Genomic DNA, 23,136 nt, shown 5'->3' on the forward strand with positions numbered 1-23,136 from the left:
GTCGACGGCGGGCAGGGACAAATGGCGCGACCGGGGGAAGGGCGTCGGCGCGGGAAGCGGCGAGGCCGAGGCCGAGGGAAGGCGGCGGCGGCGCGGGGGATTGCGGGGGCGGGGGCGCGCGCCCGTCGGGGTGTCTGGGAGGAGCTCGCGAAGGGGAACATGCCGAATCGATAGGGATGGTGGGGGTATTTTGGTCTTTTGGCGGGTCCGCTGGTGGGCTATTAGCTGCTTCTCCCCATCTAATGTTTTGCCTAGATTTTTCAAGTTTGCTAAAGTTAGCACTCTCATTAGCACTTCTAAATAGACGGTAATACTAAAATTTAGCAATTTTATGCATTAACACTGGTCTTCAAACAGACCCGTAGTCTACTGGAGTAGGTGTGTGGCGCCGCGTTGCTAGAGGCAACAAAAATCGCAGTCTCAATACCAATTTAACTTCGTTCCAAAGAAATATTATTTTTTCTAGAAAGGATAACCCTACTTTTAAGAAAGCATGAATAGTTTGGTACAAACACGGAAAACAAAAAAGATTGGGAGCACCAGCTAGCAATGAGTACTAATGACAGACAAACAAGCCAACCTCCTACCAAGAGAACATCAACGAGACAGGATACAGAAAACACCCTAACACAAGAGCTAGATAAAAGAGCTAGATAAAAAGATCATCCAGCTTCCGCACAGAAGCCTCCTTCCTGAACTCCACCCAAGTCCGAACCAATGCCACCATCTTGTTCAGGCTCTCCTGGTCACCAACACTCAACCAGCATTTCCATCTCTGCACACAACCAAGAAGTTTAAACAAGATTTGACTCGGGTCAAGAACAAACTCCTCAGCAATTGCTCGTTTATTTCTAACAGTCCACAACACCCAAAACCCCACCACAAAGAGAAATAATTTGAACCCAACACCCCCCCCCACCCCCCCAACAAAAGGAATCCAGTTATCAAAAGAAGCCCTGCATATCAGAGGGAATCCCTCGCCACCCCAGTGCTTCTTTTAAGCACGACCGGACAAATCTTGCAGTGATGCAATGGAAGAAGATATGGTCGACATCTTCTGCCAGCCCACACAAACCACATGTATGATCACCTTTCCATATTCTCTTTAGGGCAACACCAGGGTGTAATCTCCCTGCATTGCCAGCCACATAAAAACCTTTAACTTCATTGGCAACTTGCTTTTCCACAACCTTTGTAACCTTTTGTTAATCACACCTGGGCAGGACAAGAACCTCTACATGGATTTTGAAGTAAATGAATTTGACTTTTCTAGAGCCCACAACACTTTGTCCTGATCTCCATTCAGTACCACACCTTGTAAGGCAACACACATCTCTTCCCATTCAGCCATGCTTGTCTGGTCAAAAGTCCTACTGAAGCTCAAATCAGGTTCTCCATCTGCCAAACATCGACTGATAGAAGTCTTCTTTTCAAAGCAAATTGCATAAACTTTTGGGAATATAATTCTCAGACGGACATCGAACAACCACACATCATCCCAGAACAGAACATTCTTGCCATTCCCCACCACAAATTTCGCACCCCAATTAAATTTTTGCTTAATCTTATGAAGCCGTTTCCAAAACTGAGAACCCTTCTTCCCTTACACTCAGCCAAAGAGCAAGATCTCAAGTATTTCCTTCTCAGAAGATTGCAGCACGGATCCCCAATGTCACTGTTCTAAAGTCTCCAAAACCATTTCAGTAACAAAGAGTCATTCATGATCCTAGTATTTATTATCCCCAAACCTCCATAATCCTCCATAATATTTTGGCAAACACACATTCACCCATTTCACCATGTAGTATATGAATTTATCACTTGCTCCCCTCCAAAAGAATCTAGCTCTCACAGTATCCATGTCATGGTGAATATTTCAGGCAAATTGAACATTCCCATCAGGTAAACAGGCAAGCTACTGGGAGATGAATTTGTCAACAACAATCTGCCTCCAGATGACAAGTGTTTCCCTTTCTAAGGCTGTAACTTCTTTTTCATCTTTTCCACCATCCCATCAAAAGCATGTGCTCCTAGGTTGGAATCACTAACAGGGACCCCTAAGTAACTCATTGGAAGTTTTCCAACCTTACATTTCAGCATGTTGGCAATTCTCCATTGCTCCTCCTCCTCCACTCCAAACACAATAACTTCACTTTTATGGTAGTTCACCTTTAAGCCAGATAACCATTCAAAACAGTACAAGAGAAACTTCATATTTGTGATTTTACTGTCATCACAATCCATCAAGATAACAGTGTCATCTGCATACTGTAAATGAGTCAGCCCACCCTCCACCAAATGAGGAACCACCCCCTTAATCAGACCATTTTGCTTGGCCTTGTCCAGAATCCCAGCTAATGCATCAGCTGCTAGGTTAAAGAGCAAAGGAGATGAAAGATCACCCTGCCTTAAACCTCGGAAGGTTCTAAAAAATACTAATTTAACTACTTCACTGAAGCCTCAAAGTCAGACAGCAAGCGACTGTGACATCCAATGGATCTTCATTATTTTTATTTTGAGGGAAGTGGATCTTCACTCTGGCTCAACATGGTATGTGCTTGAAATGCGGGCTGACCAACTCTACAGTCCATAACAAATATCACTATATCTGGTTTCAGCAAGAAAAATGTAATATTTATGATGAAATTTCGCTAGGTTCCTTCAGGGTATTGCTAAATGCCAGAACTTATTTCCGAATTTCAATTGCACATATTGTTGCCTCTGACACAACTGTTAGAGAGAACAGAATTAACAAATAATCCATAAATGTGGTTCTTGGCATAAAGTTGCATTTTTGCTTTTACTGATCAGAAACCCCGGGCCTAAATGTATCAGCATAATTCAGTCCTGGTCTGAAACTCTGCATCCTTTCCTTGATGATAACATACATATTTTGTACAAGTGGTGGTTGAATCAGAACCTGCACGAAAATGAAATTATACAGTGAAAAAAATGACAATATACATATTTTGCGCGGGAAATATTGATACAGTCGCTAGAACGATATATACTTGTGGTTCATCCATCTTTAGATTCACGTGCTTGATCGTGTGCTGTCGTCATGATACTTGTGGTTCATCCATCGGTCTGATCATGTTCTCGTATCATTTGCTAGAACGATGTATACTGACTTTTAATCAAATTGACGTCACGTCATTCTGCTCGTAAAACTTGGAGAGTTGGTGCAATAAATGGAAATCTAGGCCAGCTGGGTAAAGCTTTTTGGCAAAATATATAAAGATTGAGTCTAAGAGTCTCTGCTTGTTAAGTATATGCCACAAACAACTGCAGCGCTGGGCTGCTGGCTGGCCTCTGAAACTCTCAATTCCTTTTACTGTTTAGATAATATGATGTAGGAAAAGATGTTGATATAATATATAGCGGCAGTTAGTGAGTGATCTCCTTGAACATTTGCTGTTTGTCGTCAGTAAGCTATCCAGTTTTTAGAACCCTTTTTTTTTGTTTATGAATGTTTTACATACAGTAAATTGTTTAGAGTATGAACTAAATTCTTGCGTGTGGGCCACAGGCATGGTTAATCCAAATCAATTGATGACAGTGTGCCTAAAGTATTCATAGCTCCTTAACATTGCATCTGATCCCAAGAACCACAATAGCCTTTGTTTTCTGCTCTTCAGTTCTGGTGATGATGCTACCAGATTGAACATCAGGAGCTGTGTACAAATGTCTGGATATATTGGTTCTCTGCTCTTTTGGTTCCATTGGCTTACTATCTCAACTTCCTACAACTCTGGATATATATTACTTCATTTGCCTTGCTGTCTCAAATGTTTGGAGTCTTGGTCTGAACCTCCTGGTACTTGTTCCTTTCTAATTAAGTACTAACTTATTTTCCATAAAACATCTAGTAGTAACAATTAACCTGTCCATCAGTCTATATTATTGATCTTTGACGTAATGCACTTGTCCAATTTGTCGTGGTAATAATTTAGTGTGCAACAAGAACCGTCAGGTTATAGTTTTCTATGTTATGCTTTTATTCACATTTCTTGTGTTCAATTTTTTTTCCCGCACTCATTTTGAGTTTAGGAGGATGTTCAAACTATTCTATTTTGAACAATTTTTCCTTCTGCTTGTTTATGATTTCGGTATCCTAACAATGTCAAAACAATCATTTTGTAGTAACGACATTTCTTATTACTGTTGGTTCTTTTATGAAGCACATCTGCAGAAATGAATATTTTGTTTGAATTGGATTTCTGTTATTTAGCACATAGAATTCAGAAGCCTAGATAGAGCCCATAAACTCATCTGATCTGTTGCCTCTGCTTCCAATCGAAGGGACACAAATTCGATCGTCAACAATTGGATCAAAAGCACCTGGGTTCTTGACAAGACGACAAAAACTAAACTAAACTCTGTGTCCTTTTAACGAAGAATCTGACGGTGAAAATAAAATTCAGATTCTAGGGTCTTTTGAACACCCTAGTTAGAGATCGACTAGCCTATTTTTTATATGGAAAAAGTTACATCTAACGTGAGCCATAAAATGGGTGTTGGAAGTTTCTAAAACCCTAGGAATTCTATAATCTATACACACTAAAAAATTATAGCTCTTTTCTTTCGTTTTGCTGTTTTCCCTCTTGTTCTTTTGCTCCCCTGTTGAATTTGCTAATTTGGTTCCCTTGAAGTTGGTGCCTGTGGCAGAACCAACCTGAATTACACCGGCTCAAGTACGCGAGTCCACTCTTGAGTGCTCTAACGTACTTCAAACGATATAATCTCTTGGCCTGTCGGGTAACGTCCCGATAAACCACCGAATACAGGATCAAACAAGGTACCTCGCACGAAGACGAGTCCAGAGATACAATTGTCATCACCTTTTACATCACAGGTAGGTATATTACATGAGTGTTAAAAAGTAGCATCAGTTCCCAACTGATGGAAATTATTACAAAACAGTTTAAGTTTCAAGTCATGGCAGCGGAGTTTAAAACACGGACACTGTACACGTCGCCAGTTCAGATATCATGCTAGCCCTGGCATGATATCACTCGGAGAGATCTGTGTTGGCCGGGGACGGGTCCCATTCCACGGACCAACCTTCGGGCAGAGGGCAGGGCCACGGCATAGGCAGAGCAGGGTCGTCAGGGGGATTACCTGAACAAAAAGTCACAAGGCAAGGCTGAGTATTCTAATACTCAGCAAGGCTTACCTGTTCATGGTATATTTAGCCATGTAACTAGACTTATGACGGCTTTTCAGTTTCTTGGGTAAAGTTTTCAGCTGAAAAGCAACAAAGAGTAGATCCTTATTGTTCAACTTTTAGCTTTCAAGTTATAGGTGATTATTCATTCTAGATAAGCACCTATAGCTATTCAAGCATGATAGAATCTTTAGCCAATCATCATCTTTGATAACCATAAAGTTACTCTTGTTACTCTATGTGGCAAAGGGATCAAGCAGTCTCAATCTCCGCGAGAAACGGACGATTCCTGAATCGAATTTCAGACTTGCAAGGGTAAATCTAACTCACATGCTTGGAACATCCAAAGATTGTCCCGAAACAACCGTTTGCCTTTCATTCCGACTCGTGGATCAGATCCACCACAAACGACTGCAGGACCATACGCACATCCAATGTGCAGGACGTACGTCTGTAGAGCGACTACACGACCGTACTCCTGGTTGCCCGGCAACACGTATTCCTACACGTCGAATCAAGTATCAGGAAAAACCAAATACGAGTGGTGGGAGGTATGTCCACTCCTCGGGCCGATTGGTTACTAGGCTTACCGCTTACCATATTTCGCGGCATGTGGCTAGTACTTTCAAACGCTTAACCACCGCTACCACACATTGCGACCTTATCAAATTCACCAACACAGACGGGGTATCATCTCAACCATGATACTTTACATAAATTCCGTCCGTTATCCTTATAGTGATTGCAGGGATGTAAACATTGCAACTCCTATATCGCGCGAGTGACAGGAAATCACCCGACTTCTACTGGTCCTATTAGCGTAGCAGCTACTCGGACTCAAATTCTAGTATCCAGTATATTGGTTCCTAGGAAAATGCAACTAGGGTTTCTCATACAATTCCTAAGAACGTAATGCATAGATAGTTATAAATAATATAGATTGCAGTGTAAATAAAGTAGGAGTTATGTCCGGGGCTTGCCTTCTTGAGTGGGGTTGGGGGTAGGAGTGTCAAGGTTTTCCGAACTTTGGTTCGGAGCTTCAGTTAGATCTTCGACGGCGTTCCCGGGTCTTCAGCTGATTCCGCTCCTTGTTCCGGGATTAGTTCGTAGTCTCCGTCGGCGAGAGTAGTCGAGTCTACATGATATGCAAAGTTATAAGTTAAAAGATGCATATTATTTTATTTTATTTCACGATAAAGTTGCAATCCAACAAAAATATAATTTACTTTTTACACATATCATTTATTTCTCTACTAGGCAGTCATTTATCGGGTATTAACCATTTTATCTAGTCACATTAAGTAACAGGGTTGGTTACCTTAAATATTTAACTAATGGCATGAGGTAACAGGTTGAGTTAGTTTTGAATATTTAAACTAATTGTTAATAACTTTATCTATTTACTTTGCTAATTATTTATATTAACCCTAGGTTAATGAACTTATTTTATTTAGATAAGAGTATAACATTATCATAGCATGTTTTATTTGTTCTGGTTGTTTTATACCTGACCCTAGGTTGAGAATTTAAGGACAGGTTACACTACTTAAGAACAATACCTCAAAATATTTTCATGATCTTTGAACATTTAAATCCACAGATATTAAATATTCAAGGTTAAATAGATATTATTCATAAATAAACTCACACATTAGAGAAATATTATATAAATAGTAGGTTAATTATTTTTCCTAAGTACTACATGCCAAAACAAGATTAACACAATTGGTTTCACATTTTTACCATTTTTCTGCTAATTACTATATATTTCCTTAGACTACAACTAACCAAACTTAGCATTTAAATTAGAGCATAAACCACTTAGAAACTGAAAGTCAATCTATAAGGAAAGTTGTAGATCTTAAAATAAGGATCCCAACAAATTTTAGTTTGTATTTTTATGATTTTTCCCTGAATTGATATGAAATTTCAAAGTTGACAGCACAAATAACACAAGGGGTCCTTTCGGCACTATTCATATGTGTCTTGGCTTTGCAGACAACCCCCTGAGTTTTTGAGGCTTTCAACCCGTGGTCCTTAGCCATGGTCAGAGGGGGAGACAGGGGTTTGACCGGCCTATTCCGGCAATGGCGATCGCCGGCGGCGAGGGTGGAGGGGTGGGAAAGCATCACTGAGTTCTCGCGCATCTGGGGGCGGTCGGGATCGGGTTGGGGTAGCTTGTAATGGCGGCGTGGCGAGGACAGTGCGGCCGGCGGCGGAGGTGAACGGCGGGAATGACGCTCCGGTGGTCGGGGGTGGTGAAGAAGAGGTCGGGGAGCTTCTAGACAGTGTAGGGATGCTCGGTGTGGGACCAATTGGGGTCGTGGGGGGCCGGAGAAGGGTGTTCCATGTCGAACAAAAAGCGGCGGTGGGTGGAGATCGCCGGCACTCGTCGGGGAGCCGGTGTGGTGCGCTAGGGATTCAATTGAGAGGTCGTAAAGCTTCACGGGATCGAGAGGAGTCTACCTGAGGTGTTGTCGTGGTGCGGGGGTGGCTGAGGCGGCCTGTCCACGGTGAGCAGAGGGTGGCGGCGAAGTTCGTGCTGGCCGGAGCTGTGGAAGACAAAGTTTGGATGCGGGAGGATGAAATTGGACGGGCTGTAGAGCACCAGTGGGTTACTGCAGTGCTGTGGGAGCACTGGATTGGGGTGGAGCGACGGCAGCGACGGCTGTCTACGGTGGCTAGGAGGGGCGACGAAGGTCCGGTGAGGGGATTGAGCTCGGGAAAGGGAAATGCTGTGGAAAAGGAGGGCGGCAACAGGTAAACAAGATCATAGGGCGCCCGTTAGGCGTGTGTTAAGGCCAGGAACGGGGCTACGGTGCAAGCAGGAGCTGGCAACGGCGGCGAGGGCGTGGCGGCCGACGGTGGCTCGGGAAATTTGTGGCACGTGCGGAGGAGGGCAGCACGGGAGGGAAACAGGGCTGGGGCAGGAGGAGGACGACGCGTGGGGGTCATTCCAGCAGGAGGTGGCGCGGCGGCAGAGCGGCGGCCAGAGGCGAAGCACTGCGCTGGCGGCAGGGGGGGCAGAGCAGAGCACGTGCCCGAGGAAGAAGAAGAGAGGGGAGGGGGTCCGGGGGACCTGTTTGGAAATTCCAAGAATTTCAGGGACCTCTCGGTAAAGAAAGATTTCCCACTGATCTAAAGGGTTAATGAGAAAATGCCCAAAATGAAAGTTGGAGAGTTTTTCAAACTCTACAATATTATTTTAGGGATCAAGTTCAAAAACTCAAAGTTTATAGTTTTACATGTTAAATTTTGAATAAAAGTAGAATTTGAATTACTTTTGTCCTTACCAAGATGGATTTGATGTAATTTTGGATACATTTGTAATTTTTCATGGGATGTCATGATGACTTGTATTTTTGCATTTTAGCCCTTAAGTAAACTCTGAAAGTTACTCTTATACTTCAATAATTTGCATAAGAGGACCCATATTTTTGCATTAATTATATTTAGGCCTCTGCTTTCACATAAAGACCTATTTTTCTTAGGATTTAATCTATCTATTGCATTTTCTTTCTTATGGTGATATAAATTTGACACCTAGTGTTATATTTTTCCTAGATTTTGATGCCATCTCCCATTTTACCCATTAACACTTAAGGACCTATATTTTACAGAATTACAGTTATACCCCTATTCCTTTGTGCTATACACATACACCATAGCAAACATACACTTTTCACACTAAAACCTAATGTTTATATTTTCTAATTACCTGAATGTCATAGTGCCTGCCCTGAATTCCTTGATGGTTCATTCTTGTGCTCCGATTTGTTCTTACAGCTGCGTCAGATTTGTTGCAACAGTTTAATTTAACGGAAAACATTTGGTGGCGGGTGCCCACCCCTGACGTTGTTAGTATCCGTTAAGTGAGAGAGAGAGCGCGTGTGGGTCCGAGTGACTAATGAAATTTGCTCATCCAGATGCTCATTCATCCCCGGCTCCCATTCTCTCTCTCTTATCTCCAACTGTTCTTAAGTAAATAAATATTATCTCTGCAGTAAATAAAATCCGGAGATGATTCTTCGCTCCAATGCAATTTGGAATCAGCTGAAAAATAATATTTCAAACTTATATATTTGTCCAGATTAATTGAAAGCTTCTTTCAGAAAGTCCCAAACAAAATCTGTCAGAAAGTCTAAATCATATTCCTGCACTTCCATTTGCGTGAAATTTTCAATCCAAAAGGAAAAAAATGCAAGAATCTAGAACCAATCAACACGAGCAAAAGAAAAAAGAATCGACACAATCTGACAAAAAAAGAAACGGTCAGTCAAAACTAAAAAGAGCCTCCCAATCATCCTCTTTCACTATAGTCTTGTTGATGAAATGCTTCTTTGCCAAATAATTGCATCAGAAGCATGTGAGCAGCAGAAATTTGGTACGTCAAAGTTATTTTCTGCCAATATTCTGAAATGAAACTATTTGATAGCGAGACATAATAACTTTTGACCACAACAAAAATCAACATGAAATAAGAGGTTTGGCATATGACTTTAGAGCTGAACTCCATCAACTCTAACCAATTTTCTACCTAAACACCCTAACTCCAAAACTTCATGGAGCACCCTCAACTCTAGAGCTGCAGTGCAAATGGGATTGAAGTTGTGAAGCACCTCTTCTGCAGCTCCAAAACCCTCGAATATGAAGTTAAGGGGCGACCACTCGTTACACAAGAATTTCAACCCCCACCGCCTATCCTCCCACGGCTCTTCTCTCCGCCTGCGCTCCCTCCGAGCGAGCATGGCGTCCCCAGCGGCGCGGCTTGTCTCAGTTGATTTCTTTTGTTCTGGATCACGGCTACAGCGAGCATCCATTCATAAGCATATCTTTTTGCTTTTGTTCTTGAATTTTTTTTAATCGTATCGCAATGGACGAGAACCGATGCTTGGTGGTCGAGCATGCAGCAGCCTGGGCGGCACCCCGGAGTGAGCATCATTGGACAAGAGAATGACACGTGGGGCCATAAGCCAAGAGCAATATTAGCAATTCACACTGAAAACCCTCTTTTTTTTAGCGCTGGGTACCATCCTAGCCCAACACTGCATTTAAACAGCTTCAACTGCACCCAAAGCTGGCTCCACTTAAGTTTTGGAGTAAAGTTGCTCCGAATAGAGTTGGAGCCGTACAAACGTGCGCTAAGAATCAACGTGTTTTGGCATGAACAAGAAATACTGTTGCACCTCTTCCTGCCACCACCAGCAATGGCAAGGATGACGGCCCCCCTTTTCGGCGCTACAGCTAGATACGGCAAGGTTCACCGAGCAGGAGTCGCGGGAAGGTAAGAGTGGAAGCAGTAATTCTTGTTGTCATCGGCCTTGCTCCTGTGGAGGATGTCCTACGAGAACCTGAACCAGCGGCGGGAGGCTAGGAGTCCCTGGAAGATGAGGCCTGACTCAGCATCGAGGCCATCCTCCGCCTCCACGTCCAGCGTTGATGGCCGAGCGGCGTGGGAACATGAAGAAGCGAGTGGGCGTGGCTGTGTGGTTGAAGAAGCAGATGCGCATGCTGCAACTCTACAAAGGAAATAGAACAGGATAGAGAACCATGGAGAGAGATGAGAGAGACCGTGAGATGGAGAGAGAATTATGGATATAATACGGTTCCTTTAGATTCGGGTGACTAAATTTAGTTCTGTTATATCGGATGTTTAACACCAATTAGGAGTATTAAATATAAACTAATTATAAAACCAATTGCATAAACGAAGGCTAATTCACGAGATGAATCTATTAAACCTAATTAATCCACCATTAGCACATATTTACTTTAGCACAACATTATCAAATTATGGACTAATTAGTCTTAATGGATTCGTTTCGTGAATTAGCCTCCATCTATGTAATTAGTTTTATAATTAGTCTATATGTAATTCTCCTAATTAGTGTCCAAACATCCTACTATGTGATGTGATAGGGACTAAGTTTAGTCGGGGTGATCCAAACAGATCCTAAAGTTGCGTGTGACCCAATAGGCCATCATGCGTAAGAAAGATGCTCCTGCATCAGCAAACGCATTTACGGTCTGTTTGGATTTTGGATTATTTTGATTTAAACTTTAGTTTCTATCACATCGGATGTTTGATACTAATTTGAACACTAATTAGGGATACTGAATATACACTAATTATAAAACTAATTGCATAGATGAAGGCTAATTCACGCGACGAATCCATTGAACCTAATTAGTTCATGATTTGATAATATTGTGCTACATTAAATATATGCTAATAATGGATTAATTAGCCTTAATAGATTCATCTCGTGAATTAGTCTTTATTTATGCAATTGGTTTTGTAATTACTTTATATTTAACGCTTCGAATTGGTATCCAAACATCCGATATGACGGAACTGCGGCACTAAACTTTACTCAACGCATCCAAACAGGGGTTTAGCCTCCGTTAGATTCTACTGATTTTCCCAAGTTGAATCACCACCGCTGCTTTTTCATCGGACGCAAAACAAGGGTGGGCACCCGTCGCTGTGTGCAGAAAAGTCGTTCTGTTAATTTAAAATTAAATGGTAAGCAGATTAATGGCATCGATATGCAATGCAGAACGTGTCATCTCACTTAGAAAAATCAGTCCATCATCAATACAGTACAGAGAAGAGAGCTTTCTACATCCACATCAGTACAACTCGTCATCAACTCCTCTGGTGTGGCAAGTACGTCCAGCTACATGCGTCGTCACCATCATCAGTCGCAACCAGTGCCCGGTGCTGCTGGTTCAGTAGACGGCAGCTGCGCGTCGTCGAGCTCCCTGAGCATGGCGACCACCTGCAGCATGTTGGGCCGCTTTGACGGGAAGTCGTCCACGCACTGCAGCGCCAGTTCCAGGAACCTCGCCATCTCCCTCTCCTCGCCGTCCACGGCGGCGACCACGAGCTCCGGGTCGACGACCTCCTTGCCGGCGCCCTCCCTGACCTTCATCTTGACCCAGCCGACGAGGTTGGTGTCCCCGAAGTCCTCCTTGTCCGTGGGCCTCCTCCCCGTGAGGAGCTCCAGGAACACGACGCCCAGGGAGTAGACGTCGCCCTTGGCGGTGCACCGGAAGCTCTGGTAGTACTCCGGCGGCACGTAGCCCGGCGTCCCCGCCAGCGTGCTCACGCTCAGGTGCGTGTCCAGCGCGCTGATGAGGCGCGCCATGCCGAAGTCGGCGACGCGCGCCTCCATGTCGCCGTCGAGGAGCACGTTGCTGGACTTCATGTCCCGGTGGATGATGTGCGGGATGCAGTTGTGGTGGAGGAAGCAGAGTCCTCTGGCGCCGCCGCGCGCAACCCGCTTCCGGCGCGCCCATGGCAGCCGGAGGGCGCGACCGTGGAGCGCATCCTCGAGGCTGCCGTGGCTCATGTACTCGTACACCAGCAGCCGCTCCTCGCCGATCTTGCAGTAGCCCAGCAGCGGCACCAGGTTCCGGTGCTTGATCTTGCCCAGCGTCTCCATCTCCGCCGTGAACTCGCGGTCGCCCTGGTAGCTCAGGTGGATCAGCTTCTTGATGGCCACGCACGACCCGTCCTTGAGCGTCGCCTTGAACACCTCGCCAAACCCGCCGGAGCCCACCAGGCTGCCGGCGGAGAACCCGTTCGTCGCCTCGATCAGCTGCGTGAAGGTGAGGCGACGGAGCTGCCGCTGGAATGTGGCAACGTTGATGCTCAGGGCCTCCTTCTCCGCCTTGCCCAGCTTCCAGATCGTCGCCGTCCGCGTCCCATCCTGCAAGCTGCTCAGCATCCGCGCCTCGCGCGCCTCCTTCCGCCGCGCGCGCGCCACCACGACGCACGCCGCCGCCAGGCCGCACGCCGCCACGCCGGCGACCAGGGCGGCCAGGATCGCACTCCACAGGGCACGCCGCCTGCCGGAACGGCTGCCTTCGTCGGGCTCCGCCAGCACGGAGGATGTCGCCCTCGGGGGCGGCCCGCACGGTAGCAGCGGCATGCCGCACAGGCCCGGGTTGCCCGCGTACTGGCTCGCCGGCAGCGTGCTCAGCTGCCCGAGCTGCGGGATCTCGCCGCTGAGGTGGTTGTCCGAGACGTCGATCTGAACCAGGAACGAGAGGTTGGAGAAGGAGTCCGGGATGCCGCCGGAGAGCGCGTTGTGCGACACGTCGAACACGCCGAGGTTGCGCAGCCGCCCGAGCGACGCCGGGATCTCACCGGTGAGGTTGTTCCGCGCCAGGTCCAGCACCTGGAGCACCACCATGTCGCCGAACTCCTCGGGGATGCCGCCGGAGAGCGCGTTGTACGACAGGTCCAGGTACTCCAGCGTCTGGTACCTTGTCCAGCCGCTGACCGTCGCGCCGGAGTAGAGCCGCGTGAAGTCGCAGCTCTTGAGAGTAGGTATCTGCAACAGCCGCTCCGGCCGGATGCCGGCGAACTCCAGCAGCCCGCCCACGCCCTTGCACGAGTTCCCCACGTTGCGCACGAACGCCAGCGTGTTGCCGGACAGGATCCCGCTCGGCGTCGTCGACCCGAGCTGCCGGCCGAGCCGCCGCGGGATCTCGCCGGTGAGCCGGTTGCTGTTAAGGTCCAGCCACATGAGGCTGCTGCAGTTGCCGAGCTCCTTGGGGATCACGCCCTCAAGGCTGTTGTTCGCAAGCTGCAGCACGGCGAGCCGAGTCAGCCGCCCGAACTCCGGCCGGATGGTACCGGTGATCCGGTTGCTCGTCAGCGACACCCACTCGAGGCCGGTGCAGTTGAACAGCTCGACGGGGATGTCGCCGCTGATGAAGTTGTTGTTGAGGATAAGAGTGCGGAGGCCCCGGCATTGCCCCAGCTCCGCCGGGATCCACCCCTCTAGGCCGTTGAACCACATCACCAGCTTCTCGAGGCCGCGGAGCTGGCCGAGCTCCGGCGGGATCGGGCCGCGTAGGTAGTTGATGCTGAAGTCGATCACCCTCAGCCGCGAGCAGTTGGCCAGACCCGGCGGGATGGTGCCGGTAACCATGTTGTCCGGCATCCGGAGCTCCTCAAGCGCCGCGCCAGGCGAGCAGAGCTCCGCCGGCAGCGCGCCGGAGATCTTGTTGCTGCTGAGGTCGGCGACCCTGAGGTTCGTGCAGGATGTGATCGTGCCAGGGAGAGAGCCCGAGATGAAGTTGTTGCTGAGCAGCAGGCTCTCGAGCGACGTCAGGTTGCCGAGCACGGCAGCCGAGAAGGCGCCGTTAAGCTTGTTGTTCGCGGCGTCGAGCAGCCGCAGCGCATGGCACGACGACAGCGACTCCGGGATCGGTCCCGAGATGTTGTTGCTGGACACTTTCAGAATCTCCAGCGACGCGCACGCGTTGCCGATGCTGTCCGGGATCTTGCCGTTGACGTGGTTCGACGAGATGTCGAACACCTCGAACCCGGCGATGCCGGCAACCGATGCCGGTATCGACCCGGTGAGGCCGTTGTACGACAGGTTGATCGTCCTGAGACCAGCGCAGCGCGACAGCGCCGGCGGGATCGCGCCGCCGAAGCGGTTCTCGGACAGGTCGAGCAGCGTCAGCGTCTCGGCGAACGACATCCTGGAGATGTCACCGGACAGGTTGTTGCCCGACACGTCGAACAACTGGATGCTCGGAGCGCCGGCGAGGAGCGACTCCGGGAACACGCCGGCGAGGTTGTTCCGCGCCAGGCGGACGTCGGTGAGGTTCGGGTAGCTCGCGAGCAGGTCCCCCGGAAGGACGCCGCCGAGGCCGCCGTAGGAGAAGTCCAGCGTCCGCAGCGCGTTGGGAAGGCCGAGCAGGTCGGCGGCGTCGGCGCGGAGCGCGCCGTTGCCGGACAGGTTGAGGTGCTGGAGCGTGTCGATGGCGGACAGCGCGGCGAGCGACGCGCGCCCGGCCACGAGGCCGCTTCCGGCGAGGTCGAGCCGCGTCACCCTCCCGTCGCCGCCGTTGTCACAGCCGACGCCGCGCCAGCTGCATGGGCCGCTACTCCCGCTCGGCTGCCAAGATGAGAGGGCTCCTCCAGGGTCTTTCTGGATGGAGGCCTTGAACCGGAGGAGCGCCTCCGCGTCCGTCGCCGCCACCGCCACTGGCGTAAACACAGACGACGACACGTAGATTGAGGATAGGAGGAGCAAGACGTGGATCATGTCCATTGTTGGGATGGCAGCTGGGCGACAATGGAGGGCGATCAGAGACGACAGATCGAATTTGGTCTGTGCTTAGCAGCATCAAAGGTACATGGTAGAAAGGAGGGAGAAAGGGGGACACAGAGAGAGAGAGAGAGAGAGAGAGAGAGAGAGAGCAATTGTTTGGTTTGGGGATCAGTAGAATCACCAATCACCGATGGATGCTTTAATCCGTGCTCTCTTTAGCTTGTGTTGGTGAGTTGGCGTTGGAACTCCTTTCACTTGGTCAAGGAAACATTCCTTCTCAGCGCCTTTTTCTGTTTCTTCATCCTTGCTTATATAGTGTTGGCGTCTCTCTGTTCTGTGTAGCACATGGAGTCATGGATGCAATAGCTGTAAATTAATCCAATAACATAGCCAGGCAGCATGACAAACCAGGTGCAGGGTCATGATACAATGGCTATGTCTCAACAAATTCCATGGCCCAAAATTATGTCAAAGGCTTTTCAAGAGTTCAGGACGAGTTTACCCTTCTTGGATGCTGGAAAGCATTCATGTTCACGTGGGAACCTGGGGACAAACCAGCCAGTTACCGGTTGTATCGGTCAGACCGGCAAGAAACTATTTAGGCGTAGAACCGGTAAAAACCAGTTGTTTTGCCCGAGAAACTACCGGTACTTACCGGTATCATCCCGGTTCCAACGCACTCCGTAAATAACAATCCGGTAATGACTCCACTTACTGGTCTTACATGTCTGCACCGGTAAATATCTGGTCCTCATGTATCCGTAGTGGAAATTCATCTCAAGCTTGTCAACCTTGTATGATACCGAGGAAACTTCCAATAATACTAAATGATTATAATTTCTGGCTTTATAAAGAAGAATAGATGCTATTTCGATCCGAATAACATGCAAGTGTTTTTGTATTGTGATGTACAAGAAAAAAGGATCTCTCCTAAAGGCTTTTTTGCAAATATTTTTGTGATGCCAAAACTGCTTTTGTTTGCATTGGGATCAACAACCACAGGAAGTAATCATGTGTGTGCATGAGGAAGGAAATAGGAGGGGCCTGTGTGCTCCATGCACTTGACAAAGTGAAAAAGCAGCAAATTCAGTGGTCCACCCAACCGAAACAAAAGCGGAGCTGATGTTGGCGATGATAATGCCCCCTCTGTGCTGTTGATCCTCTCATATAATTAAGTTAATCGCCTCCCATTTTTCTTAGTTAGGGCCTTTTGATTGATCAAGCATAACGCATATATTGTTTTGCATTCGTAATCTCGTAAGTTCATTTCATTATTAGTGGAGAAGTGGACACTCCCCTGATTTGGTTCACAAACTGTGAAAACTAGTGGTAAGTGCGGTTATGCAGTCCTTAGTTTCTTTGTGATGAGTCCAACGATCAGGCTGCTGATTTACAAGCTCGCTTACTTATTATTAATAATATTCCTAATAAAGTGTACTTTTTCTTATATGATTTCTATTACAGACTGGGAAATCTTATGGTTAAGAACAATTACCTTATTGGAAAAACAATTTAGAAATTAATTTCCTGACTAATTTTATTTAGTCTTCCTGCAAAGACAAAACCAATATCAAGGCATGTCAACGTCATTCGATGTCACGGTCCTATGTAGTGCATATATCATTGAACAATGTGGGTAGTGATGCAGCTACGGCATATTTGCTTTCATGGTGGTGGTGTTTATAAATCTAGGATGAAGATGCTACAAATCTACAATAATCTACAATAATCTTTCATGAAGATGCTTTCATGACCTTGAGCATGTGTAATATTGTAGACTTGACATGTCCCTAATCGTACCATAAAATAAATGTAGCTAGAGGTTTTGTGTCTCCTTGAGTGCTCAAGGTCATTTTCAGGCTTTCGCGCGCCGCACGTGTAATCATAATTATCGCCACAAGCATTAGCGTTGGCAAATCCAATTTCCAATGTGGGGTTGCAAGCTTTTGTGATGATTTGATGCCGGGGCTGATTGCTGATGTGGAAGAAACACACCTATAATTGTTGTGTTGATATTTGCCTCACCCTTTAGCAAACATGAGCACTGATCTAATTAAACTACGCATGGTCTTCTCTTTCTTTGTGGTGCTTATTGCACCCCTACACAAGATCCCCAAATTAAATACTGCTGGTATCTTGCTGCTGTATTTTTATGTAAATTATGCTGATAGTTTTTTATATGCTGCAATCGATCTGATGGTGGAGTGGAGGCATCCCAAACCGACTGCTTTACAGTGCAAATAATGTGCCATTACGAATGAAACTTAAAGCCTTACAATAATATTCAGCTGGAGACACATCTTTCGTAAGGGTGCTGCCGTGCTGGGGTGGCGCCATGGTGGGGTGAACCAAAGCCCCCATAAAGGTCCATTATTAGATATGCATCCCTAGAATTATAAGTTGTTAAAGAGATTAATTAAGTACCACATCTGATAACAAGGCAAGAAAAGAACTATACGCAAATGAAGTCCGGAGTCTTCAATCCATTCTTAACATTTCATTTCAAAGATGTCTGAATATTTTTTTTTAAAAAAGCACTTTTTAAGTTCTTTTTGGCGGAAATTTTATAAGAAACACTACGCCTCTTAGAGCAATTATTAGGTGTTATTACTTTGAATTCGACAAAAAATCCCCCAACAGATGACAATTGATAATAAAAAGAAAGTAGAACCGATCAACTTTAGATCATAGAAGAAAAACAATATTTCCGATATCTGCATCCAGGGACGCAACATATATATCGAAATGACATGGAAGGTTAATGATGGCTCCCTTCTCCGCATGCATGCCTGATGGGTTCACACTTCTCACATTCTCCTTTTTCCGATCCCCTCTAGTGAAAATAGCCACAAGATGCCCTTAACTTTTTATGAGCATGCATAGTTTACTGCTGCCACTCATGCTAACCTTTTCGATTAATTAACTTGCTAAAACACCTTTGAACTCAGCATCTATCCATCCTGGCATGTGCAGGTTGATGCAGATCTATCCTAAGAAGGCTCTGTTCAGATCATGACTGTAAATACGTGATCCTTCTTAGGACAATTTACACGAAGTTGTTACGTATTTACAATCATGTAAAAACATCAAGTACTAGAAAACACATTGTGTCACAATGTACACTCGATTATTGCACGCGTGGATGTACATGCTACGAGTACAATAGATTACCAAAAGCGAAAAGGAAGCATTTGCTTTATTACCTTGCTGGCTTTGGTCAAACAACATTATCATAATTTCTTTTACAAAGCTAACCCTCGCCTCAAGGTTTGTTCCTCCTATAAGCTACATTACCTTTTTTTTTCCCATCTTTTTAGCTAACTAGCTTGGCATCTCAAAAGTTCCAATGTTAACCTGCCTTAGTTATACTATGGTCCTCGAGACAATCATTTTTTACCCATATCATGTATAATGTGTTGTAACATGCAACAATGGATTATTGCTTACTTGGTCGACAACAAGCTTAATTCCATAATGCAGAGTCAGCTGATACCCATTAACCTGACAAAGCAAATTCACTTGCAGGGACGACCTATCATGATGGAATGTGTGATCGCTTTATGTCGTTGATAAAAGTTGAGATCTCGTTTATATATCTTTGCTAACTTGTAAAAATTAAAGTCCGATAGAAAAACATGCAAAATCTTTTAAATTTCGATATCTGCAGAGATCACTGGCGCTGGCTCATGATCCAATGTGCATGGTTATTTGGCCATCTGACAAGATCGATCTGTTCCCTAAAGAGATTGAAAGTGCACCTGTCACTAGCTATACACATTATATTATTACACTTTGCGTGATGTGATGCTTAGTAGTAATTTCAGGGGACCATGATTTGTGTCTACAAACCCATCATTTCTCTGGGAGAAGTATGATTTGGATCTTGAAATGTCGGTTTGAAATTCCAGTTGACAGGTTGCGCATAGTGGCCAGGATCATAGCTTATCTACCAATCCAATATGCCCTTAATCCTGGCATTCGATATTTCAGGCTACAGTCAAATCCTATGAATGTTTGCGCTGAATACAGGGACTTACATTGCTTGGTCTCTGAAAGTCTGAAATTGGAACTCCTGTCAGATATTATGATGAGAAAGCTAAATAACAGATGGTGCAAGTTTCTCAGCTTTAGTTGTCATAACTAAGCAGGCAATCGAATAACAAATGCTCATTAACCAAGGGATCTTCTGATCCGCCTGTCATGCAGAACCAGGTTTTGGCCAGAATTGCTTGTTGTGTTTCTGAAATCTTCAGTCTGGTTGCAATCATTTTAACAAGCACGGTGATTCTTTTTGACAAGGCAAACAAAAGATAAGATCATTGCTAGTTGATGATAAAATAAAAAAAGGGGATATCTGATGAAGGGCCCCCAAACCGGATCACAACTGAGGAAAAGCTTCAATCAAGATGATTGGAAATAACCTGTTGGATCAGAAAATTCAGGAGTCTGTTTCGCAAAAAAAAGAAGAAAAAAAAGAAAATTCAGGAGTCCAGATACATGTACTGACACGCTAAATGCTGAAAGCAAGACTTACTGCAGATTCAAGCTCACATTACTTGTTGCAACACGTGAGGTTAAATCCTGGGTAAGAAACACAATGTTCGGTCATTTAAAGTTCAATGGCAGAATCTGGCCTGCTGAAACGGGTTCCATGAATCATGATGAAGTTTTGAAGCAACATATCCCTCTTAATGAAATGGGTGATAAAGCACGTTCACGAAAAAAAAGATTTGAAGCAACGCCACAACAAAATTCACTCAAAGGTAGAGCAGCATTTACATATGCCGCTGTCCATCTTGTGAGGAGTCTTTAATGACAACACATGAAAATTTTGCTAAAATTTTTTGCCATATATCTAGCACTAGCTCACCGAGGGGACCCGGTTATTTGTGTGTTGATGTTTGAGCTTCTGTCCAGTTGTGCTAATTTGAGCTTTGCTTTGCGTTGAACCTCATGCAGTCATTGCTGGATCTTGTTAGTTATATTTGTTTAAGATCGATTAAACCATTGATTTCTATCATAGTACATGTTATATACAGCCTCTGTTGTCCGAAATATTGCAAATTTTATGTCAGAGTAGTAGCAACAGGTAGGAAAATTTTGCGCAGCTTTTATACTCAGCTTATTCCTAGTACAGTGTTTCCATTATGCAGGTCATCTTATATCCATCTTGTTGGAATGCACCTTCGACAACTTTCAGTTGAAAAATGACCTTCAATCCACAACATATATAGCAGCAAATGTTAGACCCGTTACTAGCATCAATACTGGATCTAATGGCTATCGTTCTAATTGGTGTTATCAACCGGTAATAAAAGGTTCTTCACGGGAGGGGTCAAATGGAAAGCATGGGTTACCTAAGTTAGATCTCTAGGTGAGATGATAAAGAAACTACATGTGAGGTTAGAGCTCGAATTCAACTCCTACACAACACATGTGTGCGTATTTGTATGTTCAAGCTAGATGCATAATTAGTACACAAATTTTGTAAATCCCACATAGATATATATCATCTCTCTAATTATTGCTCATTTGAAAGTCACAATTTGTGAGGACGTGTGGATGCAGATGACTCACCTGGAAGACACGCAAAAAATCACTACCAGCTGATCATTTGTTCCAAATTAGGTTTGAGCCGGTGTTTTTATCGGTGGAGTACTCTTCGGAAGGAAGAAGCACCACAACAGCCCACAAAGCTAAGAAACTCTCTACAAAGGCTAAGAACCCTTCAGCTAGGAAATAGAGATCTATTTCAATAATGATCAACCATCTCATCAGTTACATCAGTTATGGGGATATTTATAGGGGATTGTTCACCTATTCACGCCCGTTATTACATCTTTATACCCCTCAACAATATTCCAAGGGTACGCAGTAATTTCCCATTAAGATCCTACTTTACAGCTCAGCATGCGATTCGATCCCGGTTGTCACCTTCAGCCTTCGGTCCGAGTCAAGTGAGGGGCTTCGGTGACTCGTTTGATTTCCGTGTTCCATGAAAGGCCTTCGTCGACTCAGCCTTCGGCCAAGGGCCGAAGCCTCTCGTCCTTCATTCTTTGAGCCTTCGGCTTCGAGCCGATGTCAGTCCGGAAGTGTCAAGCTTCGGCTTTGGTCCTTCGGTCTTGGACCTTCGGCATAATCCAAAGGTGGCGTCCCTAACAGTTTTGGGTTTTATCGAAATTTTTTTGCTTATCTTGCAATTTAGCCGGACATTGTCATATCTTCTTTAAACCTATGTTTTTGGTGTTCACGAAAAAGTTCTTGCTCATCTTGCAATTTAGTCGGACATTGGCGTATCTTCTTTCTTCCCCCAAATTATCGTCTGCTTCCGTGCCACTAAGTCCCTAGCCCCAAAATCGCAAGATCGAATGTGTAATGGCCAGCCAATATCATTACATTAGGTAGATTAATAGGTTTATGCCCGTGCATTGCTATGGACTTTAAAAATTTCTCAACGCAATACATAGAGCACGGGAAAATATGGTGATGATCTTAGCAACAAAATATTTTCAGCCACATTGAGGTTCACCGGCATCAATTTTGCATAAACAGTATTCAAGCAAGCACGAACAAAGAACAGAAAAATAGATAATTCTAGCACATTATGATATCCAACTTCATGGTGAAAGGTAGGAGAACCAGCGTTCCGGTGACAAGTTCCACAGCACACACGCTTTCACTACCGGAATCAGGCACTTTGCCGAGTGTCCAGGATACTCGGCAAAGATACAATAACTCTCGGCAAAAGATTTGCCGAGCGTAACACTCGGCAAAAAGCACACGCCAGCGACTATATCGGCAAAGAGGACTTTGCCGAGAGCATTTTTTCGGGCACTCGGCAGAGGCTTTACCGAGCGTCAGGGGCGGCACTCGGCAAACGAAATTAACCGTGACGGCGTTTGGGCCCGTGAAGGCGTCTTTGCCGAGTGTCTGCGACCTGGCTCTCAGCAAAGGCTAGGATCTTTGCCGAGGGCCGGACACGTGGTGCTCGGAAAAGAAGTAATCTTTGCCGAGTGTCTGGTACGTGGCGCTTGGAAAAGAAGTAATCTTTGCCGAGTGTCTGCGACGTGGCGCTCAGCAAAGGCTAGGCTCTTTGCCGAGGGCCGGGTCCCTAGCGCTCGGCAAAGGTTCTCCATACCAGATTTTGCCGAGTGCCAACACTAGGCAAAGTAACCAATATTACTCATTTTAATATGTTTTTTCTATTTCATCCACACATATATATCAGAAAAACATATATCATCACAAAGACCACTACAAGTTTTACAAGACTTTAATGATGAAACTACTAAGCAATGAAAAACAGTTTTACAAGAGTTCAACGGATAAATTCACAAAGTTCACGAACAGTTATCAAATCCAATGATTATAAGTTCTCAACAAGTTCGCAATAATAGATCATTTGACTAATTTCGAAAACCATCACCAAGTTGGCTAATTACTTTGATTTGGAGATACATGAGGGTCATTTGAGGCCGCCGATTGATTCTGCATAAAATAGAAGAGATTACATGTGAGACAAGAAAAATAACGTTCATACATGACTAAAACTTATCCATACTCACAGGAGTAGAAAACGGATCAGAAGGTGGAGGTGGTGGTCGAGGTGGAGAAAACAACGAAGCTGGCGGAGTAACACCCGTTGCGGCGCCAAGGCTCTGCATGTAAGCAAGAATCTTGCTCATCCTAAGGCGCTCGGCCTCACGCTCGGCGCTCATCCTCGCCTGCTCGGCGCTCATCCTCGCCTCCAAGGCCTCACGTAGCCTCCTCTCTTGTTCTAGCTGGTCCTGCAAATTTTCACCCCAATGTTACAGTAATGCAAAGAAAAGATATATAATAATCAATAAACGACATATAGAGAAATAATAATCTGGAGTTCCTGTATCCGGT

The 23,136-nt window shown here is 45.5% G+C and overlaps 2 protein-coding genes across 2 annotated transcripts in view; one reads left to right on the forward strand and one right to left on the reverse strand.

Moving 5' to 3' along the window:
* Positions 1 to 11,720: 11,720 nt before the first annotated feature.
* Positions 11,721 to 15,490, reverse strand: LOC112876521 (brassinosteroid LRR receptor kinase BRL2). Its single transcript, XM_025940649.1, has one exon. The coding sequence runs from the start codon at positions 15,244 to 15,246 to the stop codon at positions 11,869 to 11,871; it is 3,378 nt and encodes a 1,125-aa protein (XP_025796434.1). The 5' UTR covers positions 15,247 to 15,490; the 3' UTR covers positions 11,721 to 11,868.
* The window catches only part of LOC112873116 (gibberellin-regulated protein 6-like), a 41,593-nt gene continuing 33,727 nt past the window's right edge, over positions 15,271 to 23,136 (forward strand). The window contains exons 1-2 of the mRNA XM_025936138.1: positions 15,271 to 15,327; positions 21,249 to 21,392. Of these exons, the coding sequence (XP_025791923.1) occupies positions 15,271 to 15,327; positions 21,249 to 21,392 (201 nt within the window). The remainder of the gene's footprint in view (positions 15,328 to 21,248; positions 21,393 to 23,136) is intronic.

This window comes from Panicum hallii, chromosome 9, assembly GCF_002211085.1.
Source record: "Panicum hallii strain FIL2 chromosome 9, PHallii_v3.1, whole genome shotgun sequence".
Taxonomy (NCBI): domain Eukaryota; kingdom Viridiplantae; phylum Streptophyta; class Magnoliopsida; order Poales; family Poaceae; genus Panicum; species Panicum hallii.